Source organism: Rhinoraja longicauda, chromosome 8, assembly GCF_053455715.1.
Source record: "Rhinoraja longicauda isolate Sanriku21f chromosome 8, sRhiLon1.1, whole genome shotgun sequence".
Lineage (NCBI taxonomy): Eukaryota > Metazoa > Chordata > Chondrichthyes > Rajiformes > Arhynchobatidae > Rhinoraja > Rhinoraja longicauda.
Genome location: NC_135960.1, coordinates 46431593 through 46444013, shown reverse-complemented (window position 1 = coordinate 46444013; position 12421 = coordinate 46431593). Strand labels below are relative to the sequence as shown.

The 12421-nt window shown below is 42.6% G+C and overlaps 1 protein-coding gene across 7 annotated transcripts in view; it reads left to right on the top strand.

The window, feature by feature from the left end:
• Positions 1-12421, top strand: part of pkp4 (plakophilin 4) — a 132305-nt gene that overhangs the window by 99986 nt on the left and 19898 nt on the right. For all 7 annotated transcript variants that reach the window (XM_078403852.1, XM_078403849.1, XM_078403846.1 and 4 more), the window contains exons 12-15: positions 4241-4424; positions 5375-5492; positions 6378-6569; positions 9073-9246. In XM_078403852.1, the coding sequence (XP_078259978.1) occupies positions 4241-4424; positions 5375-5492; positions 6378-6569; positions 9073-9246 (668 nt within the window). The remainder of the gene's footprint in view (positions 1-4240; positions 4425-5374; positions 5493-6377; positions 6570-9072; positions 9247-12421) is intronic.

Here is a 12421-nt window from a genome sequence, read left to right as displayed (position 1 = left end):
TGCATGTTTGCCTTCATTGATCACGGCATTAAGTCACCCCAAATGATAAGGCTGCATTTGGTCACCCCATTACAGCAAGGATGTAGTTTACCAGGATGCTGGATATTAGTTATGAGATATTGGACAAACTAGGATTATTTTTTCTGGAGTGTTGGAGAAGGGGAGCTTAATAGAAGTTTATAAAAAGACTGGCATAGATAGAGTAGATAGTCAGAACCTTTTTCCCAGATTGGAAATAGTCTAGAGCTTTAAGGTGAGAGGGGAAAAGTTTGAAAGATCTTATTTTCATAGAGAGCAGTGAGTGCCTGGAACTCGTTGCCAAGGATAGTGGTGGAAGCAGATACAACAGTGGCGTTTAATACATTTTTAGATAGGCACATAGAAACATAGAAAATAGGTGCAGGAGTAGGCCATTCGGCTCTTCGAGCCTGCACCGCCATTCAATATGATCGTGGCTGATCATCCAACTCAGTATCCCGTACCTGCCTTCTCTCCATACCCCCTGATCCCTTTAGCCACAAGGGCCACATCTAACTCCCTCTTAAATATAGCCAATGAACTGGCCTCGACTACCTTCTGTGGCAGAGAATTCCACAGATTCACCACTCTCTGTGTGAAAAAAAACTTTCTCATCTCGGTCCTAGAAGACTTCCCCCTTATCCTTAAACTGTGACCCCTTGTTCTGGACTTCCCCAACATCGGGAACAATCTTCCTGCATCTAGCCTGTCCAACCCCTTAAGAATTTTGTACGTTTCTATAAGATCCCCCCCTCAATCTTCTAAATTCCAGCGAGTACAAGCCGAGTCTATCCAGTCTTTCTTCATATGTAAGTCCTGCCATCCCAGGAATCAATCTGGTGAACCTTCTCTGTACTCCCTCTATGGCAGAATGTCTTTCCTCAGATTAGGAGACCAAAACTGTACGCAATACTCCAGGTGTGGTCTCACCAATGCCCTGTACAACTGCAGCAGATCCTCCCTACTCCTATACTCAAATCCCCTCGCTATGAATGCCAACATACCATTCGCTTTCTTCACTGCCTGCTGCACCTGCATGCCTACTTTCAATGACTGGTGTACCATGACACCCAGGTCTCGCTGCATCTCCCCTTCTCCTAATCGGCCACCATTCAGATAATAGTCTGCTTTCCTGTTCTTGCCACCAAAGTGGATAACCTCACATTTATCCACATTATACTGCATCTGCCATGCATTTGCCCACTCACCTAACCTATCCAAGTCGCGTTGCAGCCTCGTCACAGCTAACACTGCCCCCCAGCTTCGTGTCATCCGCAAACTTGGAGATGTTGCATTCAATTCCCTCGTCGAAATCATTAATATATATTGTAAATAGCTGGAGTCCCAGCACTGAGCCTTGCGGTACCCCACTAGTCACTGCCTGCCATTCTTAAAATTGACCCGTTTATTCCCACTCTTTGCTTCCTGTCTGCCAGCCAGTTCTCTATCTACATCAATACTGAACCCACAATACCGTGTGCTTTAAGTTTGCATACTAATCTCTTATGTGGGACCTTGTCGAAAGCCTTCTGGAAGTCCAGATATAACACATCCACTGGTTCTCCCTTATCCACTCTACTAGTTACATCCTCGAAAAAAATTATAAGATTCGTCAGACATGATTTACCTTTCATAAATCCATGCTGACTTTGTCCAATGATTTCACCACTTTCCAAATGTGCTGCTATCCCATCCTTAATAACTGACTAGCATTTTCCCCACTACCGATGTTAGACTAACTGGTCTATAATTCCCCGTTTTCTCTCTCCCTCCCTTTTTGAAAAGTGGGGTTACATTAGCTACCCTCCAATCCTCAGGAACTACTCCAGAATCTAAAGAGTTTTGAAAAATTATCACTAATGCATCCACTATTTCTGGGGCTACCTCCTTAAGCACTCTGGGATGCAGCCTATCTGGCCTTGGGGATTTATCGGCCTTTAATCCATTCAATTTACCTAACACCACTTCCTGACTAACCTGGATTTCACTCAGTTCCTCCATCTCATTTGACCCCCGGTCCCCTGCTATTTCCGGCAAATTATTTATGTCTTCCTTAGTGAAGACAGAACCAAAGTAGTTATTCAATTGGTCTGCCATGTCCTTGTTCCCCATGATCAATTCACCTGTTTCTGACTGCAAGGGACCTACATTTGTTTTAACTAATCTTTTTCTCTTCACATATCTATAAAACCTTTTGCAGTCAGTTTTTATGTTCCCTGCCAGTTTTCTTTCATAATCTATTTTCCCTTTCCTAATTAAGCCCTTTGTCCTCCTCTGCTGGACTGAATTTCTCCCAGTCCTCTGGTAGGCTGCTTTTTCTTGCTAATTTGTACGCTTCATCTTTAGTTTTGATACTATCCCTAATCTCCCTTGTTAGCCCCGGATGCACTACCTTCCCTGATTTATTCTTTTGCCAAACTGGGATGAACAATTGTTGTAGTTCATTCATGCGGTCTTTAAATGCCTTCCATTGCATATCCACCGTCAACCCTTTAAGAATCAAGTGCCAGTCTATCTTGGCCAATTCACGTCTCATGCCCTTAACCTTTCTTTAAGTTCAGAACCGTTGTTTCTGAATCAACTAAGTCACTCTCCATCCTAATGAAGAACTCAAACATATTATGGTCACTCTTGCCCAAGGGGCCACGCACATCAAGACTGCTAACTAACCCTTCCTCATTACTCAATACCCAGTCTAGAATAGCCTGCTCGCTCGTTGGTTCCTCTACATGTTGGTTTAGAAAACTATCCCGTATACATTCCAAGAAATCCTCTTCCTCAGCACCTCTGCCAATTTGATTCACCCAATCTATATGTAGATTGAAGTCACCCATTATAACTGTTTTACCTTTGTTGCACGCATTTCTAATTTCTTGTTTGATGCCATCCCCAACTCTACTACTACTGTTAGGTGGCCTGTACACAACTCCCACTAGCGTTTTCTGCCCCTTAGTGTTTCGCAGCTCTACCCATATCAATTCCACATCCTCCAAGCTAATGTCCTTCCTTTCTATTGTGTTAATCTCCTCTCTAACCAGCAACGCTACCCCACCTCCTTTTCCTTTCTGTCTATCCCTCCTGAATATTGAATATCCCTGGATGTTCAGCTCCCAGCCTTTGTCACCCTGGAGCCATGTCTCCGTTATCCCAACTATATCATATTCATTAATAACTATCTGCACATTCAACTCATCCACCTTATTACAAATGCTCCTTGCATTGAGACACAAAGCCTTCAGGCTTGTTTTTACAACACTCTTACCCCTTATACAATTATGTTGAAAAGTGGCCCTTTTTGATTTTTGCCCTGGATTTGTCTGCCTGCCACTTTTACTTTTCACCTTGCTACCTATTGCTTCTATCCTCATTTTACACCTCTCTGTCTCTCTGCTCATGCTCCCATCCCCCTGCCACATTAGTTTAAATCCTCCCCGACAGCACTAGCAAACACTCCACCAAGGACATTGGTTCCATTCCAGCTCAGGTGCAGACCGTCCTGTTTGACATATGGATATACAAGGAATGGAGAGAAATGGATTATGTGCAAGCAGAAGGGATTAGTTTAATTTAGCATCATTTAATTTTGGCACAGACATCATGGGCTGAAGGGCCTATTCCTGTGCTGTATGGTTTGAGCTTCTATGATCAAATAGTTTTCCTTTTCCTACCTCTCAACTCCATATAGCCCAACTCTTTGTAATATTTAAATATTTGCTAGATGAGATCTCTGTAACACCGTTTTCTAATTTCCTGATAAAATACATGAAGAATTTATTTTTGTTTTTTTCTATTTCTTTGTCATATAGAAGCTATTATTGTCAGTACTATGAATGTTCTTATTGAGCCTTGGGCACCCGACACCCTGTCGCCTGTTTATTTCACAAAATGCTGGAGTAACTCAGCAGGTCAGGCAGCATCTCAGGAGAGATAATGGGTGATGTTTCGGGTCGAGACCCTTCTTCTGACTGTTTGTGGTTTGTCCCTCCTCGGACCACTGTCGGTAGGTACTCACAACTGCTGACCAGGAGCACCCCACAAGCCTTGCTGTTTCAGAGATGCTCTAACCCAGTCATCTGGCCAAAACAATTTGGTCCTTGTCAAAGTCGCTCAGGTCTTTACTCCTGCCCATTTCTCCTGCATCCACACGTCAACTTCAAGAACTGACTGTTTACTTTCTAAAGCCTGTAAATACGAGGAAATGAATGGACACTTTTTTTTGAAGGAGTCCTCTGGAATTTGTCTTCGTGTGATGGAGTGAAGATGCCAATTATCCGCGATGCTCTCACAACTCTCACAAACAATGTTGTGATACCTCATTCTGGATGGAGTAGTTCTTCTTATGACGAAGACAGAAAAGTAAAATTCCATACTTCGCTAGTGCTACGAAATACTACTGGATGTCTAAGGTAAATAAATTACCCTTCCGATCGAATAGCCGTAACTTTGCAGCAATGTTAAATGTTTATTGCAAAAGCTATGGAGCGGCACAGTGGCGCAGCAGTACAGTTGTGGTACAGTACCAGAGACCCGGGTTCGATCCCCACTACGCATGTTGTGTGTACGGAGTTTGTACATTCTCCTTATGACCGCATGGGTTTTCTCGGGGTGCTCCAGTTTCCTTCCACATTCCAAAGACCTGCGGGTTTGTAGGTTAATTGGCTTCAGTAAATTTCCCCCAGTATGTAAGATGCAAAACTGGGATAACATAGATCTGGTGTATGTGTGATCGTTGGTTGGCATGGACTCGGGGGGCCAAAGTTCCCGTTTCCATACTGTTTCTCTAAACTAAACTAAACTAAGCTAAGGAGCTAAAAACAAGTACAGGCAGGTTGTATATGTATTCCATTGCTGAGAACTTTCTGCGAGCCAATTTTATCGTAAGCCAGACATCCATTTTCTACAGTAATTGATATCACATACACTTGCTATAATTAGATTTCATTGATTAATCATCCTATCAATGCATAAGAAAAATAATGGAATATATACTATATCCAGTCAAGAATAAATACCACAATAAAATAATAAATAGCTGGAATAATGCTTTAAAAATGGATGGGAGAATTTGCATTGTCAGCTTCTGTCATTGTCATTCGTAACCTTGGAGCACGTGCATTATGTGTTAAAAAATATATATTAGTAATCCCTGTTTAACTTTTTCCTAAATAAACTTTTTTTTTTCTTCACTAATATTCCCTGCATATGTTCTGCTCTTGTCACCCCCTCACAAAATGATACCTCTGACTGGTCTGTGAGCAGAGTAAAAGCAAAAAAACTGTCAAAATTATTTTTAAATTAAGTATTAATACATTTATTTGAACATATTGTCTCGTATTGTAAATTTGTCATCTTACAGAAATCTTAGTTCCGCGGGCGAAGAGGCTCGAAGGAAAATTCGATCATGTGAGGGTTTGGTGGATTCCCTATTGTATATCATCCAGATGTGTGTTAACACTGCAGATTATGATAGCAAGGTTTGTGATTTCTGTTTCCTGAACACCAAGCATGATTGTAAGCAATTGTAAATAACAGCAGCAACAAGCAATTGTAAATTGTCCATATGTGTAGGATAGTGCTAGTGTGCGAGGATCTCTGGTCGGCATGGACTCGGTGGGCCGAAAGGCCTGCTTAAAGGGGTGACACAGTGGTGTAGTGGTAGACCTGCTGCCTTATAACGCTAGAGACCTGGGTTCAATCCTGACTACGGGTGCTGTCTGTACAGATTTTGTTCGATTTCCCTGTGACCGTGGGTTTTCTCCGGGAGTTCCAGTGTCCTCTCATATTCCAAAGACATACAGGTTTGTGGGGTAATTGGCTTCAGTAAAAAAAAGTAAATTGTCCCGAGTGTGTAGGATAGAACCAGTGTACGGGGTGATTGCTGGTTGATGTGGACTTGGTGGGCCAAAGGGTCTATTTCCACACTAAGTCTCAAGTCTCAAGATAGTTTGAATAGATTTCTGTAATTTTGCTTTGCTCCTTTTAATTTGTTTCTATAAGCACAAAGAAATTAAGAACAGACATTTAATTGCAATAAAAGTGTGTTCAAAGCACTTGAAGCTTTGTTTTGCCTGCTGGGTATGCTCTCTCCTGAAGGCTCGAAATATTGATTCTTTGGTTTCACCAGCACCACTGCTTTGGAGAAAGGATACAAAGTTGTGGAGTAACTCAGCAGTAATTGCTATTCCAGATAAAGTAGCAAAATTTGTTAGTGAGGTTAGTTAAGTACAGCTATCAGGATTGAGATTTAAATGTTGCCATTTTAAGGCGATTGCTTTCCTCCAGTATGCTTGTCGAAAATTAAAATGGCGTTAATTAAAATACAAGAGATTTGTGACATCTGTGAATGTTTATCATTTTAGACCGTTGAAAACTGTGTTTGCATCCTGAGAAACCTCTCCTATCGTTTGGAACTAGAAGTTCCACAGGCCCGTTTGATGGGAACAAGTGAACTAGATGGATTACTTGGTAGTGACTCTCCCAATAAAGATGCTGAAACCAGTTGCTGGGGTAAAAAGAAAAAAAAGAAGAAAAAAGAACCACAGGAAGATCAGGTAAACTTTTTGTATTCACAGAAACAGTGAGGTATAATTTTGAGCCCCAAATGGAGGCACAGTGGCATTTTGTCACAGCGGTGGAATTGCTGCCTTCAGTGCCAGAGACCCGGATTCAATCCTGATTACGGGAACTGTCTGCATGGAGTTTGTACGGTGCTCCAGATTCCTCCATCCAAAGACGTACAGATTTGGGTTAATTGACTTTGGTAAAAATTCTAAAATGTCCCTAATATGAAGGGTAGTGCCAGTGTGCGGGGTGATAGCTGGTCGGCGTGGACTCAGTGGGCCAAAGGCTGTATCCATGCTGTATCTCTAAAGTCTAAATGCAGGTTTTTGACCTAAATGTCAATTAAAACCTCTGCCCTTGACCCACTGAGTTCCTCCGGCAGTTTTTATTTAGCTCCTGATTACAGCATGTGTCCAGTTTATAGGCCTTCATGATCGATTTTTTCAAGTATCCATCACTGTGATCCAACCACTTAAACCAACATTTGCAAACATTTGATATTTGTTAGGCAGTCATCCATTTCAGAGAATGCAATTGTTTGCAAATCAATTCTGTGCAGAAGGTGACAGCATCTGACCAGAAATATTATCAAGCCTTTCATCTATCTTCACTGATATAGCAGGGGTGACTTTAAACTTAGACGCTGTGTTTTAGCAAGTTCTCCCTACACCAATTACAAATATAGTCATGGAGCTATACAGCACAGATACAAGCTCTTTGGCCCAACTCATCCATGCTGACCAAGTTGGTAACCAAGCTAATCTTGTTTATCTGCAGCTTATCCAAATTTCAACAAACCTTTCCTATCAACGTACATGTCCAAGTGCCTCTTAAATTTCATAATTGTACCTGCCTCTATCATTTCACCTGGCTGTTGGCTCCATGTACACACCACCTCCGGTGTGGAAAAATGTCATCATTTTGTACTTTTTAAATCTTTCTCCCATCTTCAAGATATGCCGCTAATTTTAGACTCTCCTACCCTGTGGAAAGACAGTGACTATTCATCTTAACTGTGCCCCTCGTGACTTTATTTACCTTAATAAATTTTAAGATCTCCAGCACCTCCTCATCTGTAATATGGGCTCTCTTCAAGACATGACTATTAACTTCCCCGAGTTCCCTAGCATTCATACCTTTCTTCTTGGTAAATACAGACAAAAAATATTAATTTAACACACAAACCATCTCCTGCACCTCCATACATAGACAACCTCATTGATCTTAATGGTTCCCCTATTCTCCCCCAAGGTTCTATTTTGCCTTTAATATACTTCTAATATCTCTTTGGATTCTCCTTTATCAAAGTGTTCTTGTGTTCCCTTTTTTTCTGCCTAGTTTTCTGATTAGGTGTACTCCTACACCGCCTATACTCCTGTGTAGGCGGTGTAGATGCTGGTTTAAATCGAAGGTAGACACAAAATGCTGGAGCAACTCAGCGGGTCAGGCATCATCTCTGGAGAGGAATGGGTGACGTTTCCGCTCGAGACCCTTCTTCAGACTGTCTACTGCCTAAACTCCTAATGGGATTCACTTGATCACAGCCCCCTACACTAAACATATACCACCTTCTTTTCCTTGACCGGACAATCAATATTCCTTGTCATCCAGGGTCCATTCTCCTGCCAAATTGGGTTAGGCTTGGAGTCACAGTATTATTTTTGTCTCTTATCTTCAAAGTTCAGGGCATCAAATCCTGCTTAAGATAAGAACATAACTTTGGCAGATGCTGCAGCTCTTGGCTCAACTTCAGACTTATTGCTGAGAAGGTGTCTTTTAAAGGGTAAATGTAGAGAACATGTTTTGAATTGTGGGGGAGCCCAAATCTTGGGGCTTTTAATATAAGATGGCTATTGATAAATTGACGAGTGATTTCAGGAGAAAAATCTTTACCCAGAAAATAGTAGGAAAGTGAGTTGAGCTACTGCATGGAGTAGTTGAGGCAGCAGAATTAATCTGGAACCTCCGAAGGATACATGATAGAATATGAATGTATGGATTACAATTTTCTTTTCGATATAATATATCACAAGGAACTTAGAGGAAAAATAGTGGGAGACTATAGTAGATTTTACAAGTGGTGCTTTTAATTTTACTTCAGAATTAATTTTCATTCGACTGGTGTTACTGATTAGAACTAGAAAATATTCTCAAGTAATTTTCCTCTTAAGTATAAAAATTGACCAATAATATCCACGTCAATAAAACTTGCATGAGATATTGAGAGATAACTACTGGAAACAATAGAATCCTAGGCATCTTCGAGTCATAGGGTACTGTGTGTTAACAGGCCCATCGGCCCGTTGCCCATGCCGATCAGCATTTTCCATCTACAATAGTCCCACCTGCCTGCGTTTGGCCCATATCAATCTAAACCTATCCTATCCATGTACCTGTCTAAATGTTTCTTAAATGTTGTGATACTACCTGCTCTAAATGTTTCTTAAACATTGCAGAAGTATCTTGCTGTACACATTGATGGTTTTCTTTCAGTGGGATGGAGTAGGACCAATTCCTGGATTTTCCAAATCTCCGAAGGGAGTTGAAATGTTGTGGCATCCTTCCATAGTGAAACCCTATCTCACACTGCTTGCTGAAAGTTCAAACCCAGCGACATTGGAAGGATCTGCTGGATCTCTACAGAATTTGTCTGCAGGAACCTGGAAGGTATGTCCAGAATTACAAATATAAACTTTTATTTATAGTGAATTATTTATTATGTAGGCTTGTATTCATCAAAAGTGAACAGTGTAATTTCTACAACACAACGCAGTTATACAAGATGTTGGTGAGGCTGTATTTAGAGTAGTGTGTTCAGTTCTGGGCACCATGTTATAGAAAAGATGTTGTCAAGCTGGAAAGGGTGCAAAGAAGATTTACGAGGATGTTGTTAGGACTTGGCCTGAGCTATAGAGAGAGGTTGAGCAGGCTAGGACTATTCCTTGGAACGCAGGAGGATGAGGGGTGATCTTGTAGAGGTGCTCAAAATCATGAGAGGAATGGGTTGGGTAGACAAACAGTCTCTTGCCTCTAGATTGCCCCTAGTCTGTAGGGAGTGTATCCAAAAATGGAATAACATAGAACTAGTGTGAGTGGGTGATCGATGGCGGTGTACTCCGTTGGGCGAAGGGCCTGTTACCATGCTGTATCTCTAAACAAAACTAAAATAATGTTTTTCTGATGACTTGATTAATTGTTTACAAATGTGCTGTGCTGATTTAATTCTTGGGGCAGTTGAACGCATTAAATTGAGAAACCAGTTGCCTTATAAAACCTTCATCATATTGTTGAGTGAAATTGATGTGTCTTTTTTCATCAAAATGAACATAGTTTTCAATATGCCTCATGAACATCATCTTGTGACTGGAAATGAATATTACTCCTTGATGGGAAATTTATTTAAGATACATAGTGATACAGTTTGAAAATAGGTCCATGGACTCACCAAGAACACAGCGGCCATCAAGTACAGGCAATCCCCCACGCTATAACTGTTCTGATTATGGAAATTTGCCTTTATATAATTCTCAAATTGCCGCTCATAATTTTGAGATATGGAATAAAATTTTGTCTCACTAAAATACTTTAGTACAGGTCCACCACCAATTTTCCAGCAGCCTTGATTCCAGAGCCTTTCTAGATTATCTGTTTTGCCACGTCACGGCCTTGGAGAAGCGTCCCAACGGTACTAGGCCACCGAGGGACTGAGATACCAGCCCGCAAAGTTCCCGAGCCCCGGCTGCAGCGGGCAAATTCGACCCGCCCATTTGGCTGTGGAAGTGCCGATGATGTTGAGATCGGATGCCTCGCCTGGCCTAGGCGCCACATTTTCGGGGGGATTTAAAGTGCGTTCTCGTAATTCTGTCTGTATTAAAGGAGGTGTCGGACCCCCAGTTGCCGGAAACTCGGTGGTGGACCTGTACATAACTAAAAGACCTGTGTATGTTGTGGAACACTGGTCCTGTGCATAATCTCGATTAATTCACCATCCAGTATGCTGATACACATTAGAATTGGAGCTATAAGAGTGATACAGTGCGCAAACAGGCCCTTCAGCCCAACTTGCCCACACCGGCCATCATGTTCCAGCTACACTAGTCCCACCTGCCTGCGCTTGGTCAATATCTCTCCAAACGTGTCCAATCCATGTACCTGTCTTACTGCTTCTTAAACGTTGGGATATTCCCAGCCTCAACTACCCCCTCGGGCAGCTTGTTCCATACACCCTTTGGGTGAAAAAGTTACCCTCAGATTCCTATTAAATCTTTTCCCCTTCACCTTGAACCTATATCCTCTGGTCCTCGATTCCCCTACTCTGGGCAAGAGACTGCAATTGTTCAGAGTTCAACCTGAATCCAAGTACTGAATTAAAATACCCATGTATATTGTGGACCCTGGTCTTGTGCACAAACTCGGTTGAACTTTAAGAGAACTAAGTGTAACTTATTATCAAATGAATCAGTATTTTTGTATTCCACATCACAGCAATTCAGCGATTTTTATTAAGATCTGTATGAACTGGTGTGAAAATTGCACTGTGGTACACTGTGGGAGGAGGCATTTGTCTGTCACCATATTGGCATCAAAAATATTAATTTTAAAGTAAGAACCCTGGTTTATTTGGATGTGTTGTTCTGAAAGCCGCAAGGTAGTGGATATTGCTTTCAACTTTGGTGCATAATCAGGAGGTAACAGGAGATTTATTCAGATATGTAGATTGGTTTTGTGTGGAAAGGAACTGCAGATGCTGGTTTATACCGAAGATAGACACAAAGTACTGGAGTAACTCAGCGGGTTAGTGAGCATCGCTGAGAAAAAGGATGGGTAACGGTTTGGGTCTGAAGAAGGGTTCTGATCCGAAACTTAACCCATCCTTTTGCTCCAGAGATGCTGCCTGACCCAACTGAGTTACTCCAGCACTATATGTAGATTGGTTTTAATCCATTAATGCTTTTTTTCATACCATGTCCAGTTTTTCTTTGTTCCATCATCCAATAACTTCCTCCTGGTAATGACATCTTAATTGAATACTATCTATAAGAACCAGTCAATCTCCACTATCTTACCCAGATTTGTGCAGTGACAGATTTGTGGAGCAAACTAGAAGGGTCAGATGACCCTATATTTTGTGGGTCATCTGACTCCTATATTTTAATTTGTATTAATTTTGAAAATTATTTTTGGGGTCTGGGCATTATTGGTAAGATCAACAATTATTACCATACTTGATTGTCTTTAAGAGGAAGGTGGTGAGCAACTGTTTTGAATCACTGCACGCCTTTTAGAGAAGGTGCTTCCATATTGCTATTGAGTAGTAGGATTTGGACCTAGCGAGCATTATAGACCAGTAATCAATCAATCAATCAATCTCTCTCTCTCCCTCTCTCCCTCCCTCCCTCTGGGGGTGGGGGGAGGGAGAGGGTGGGGGGAGGGAGAGGGCGTCGGGGACAGTGGGGGAGGGGGAGGAGTGTGTGGGGGCAGGGGGAGGAGGGGGTGGGGGCAGGGGGAGGAGGGGGTGGGGGGGAAGGGGGACAGTGGGGGGCAGGAGAGAGGGGGTGGGGAGGAGGGGAAAGTGGCGGTGGGGGGAAGGGGTCGGGGAAAGGAGGAGGGGGAGGGTGGGGGGATGGGGTCGGGGAGAGTGGGGGAGGGGAAAGTGGGGGTGGGGGGACAGTGGGGGTGAGGGGGAAGGGAACAGTGGGGGGCAGGAGAGAGTGGGGGTGGGGAGGAGTGGGGGTGGGGGAGGTGGGGAGCAGGGGAAGGGGGAATAGGGGTGGGGAGGGGGGAATGGGTGTGGAGGCAGGGGAGGGACAAGTGGGGTAGGGGGGATGGAGTGGGTCAGTGG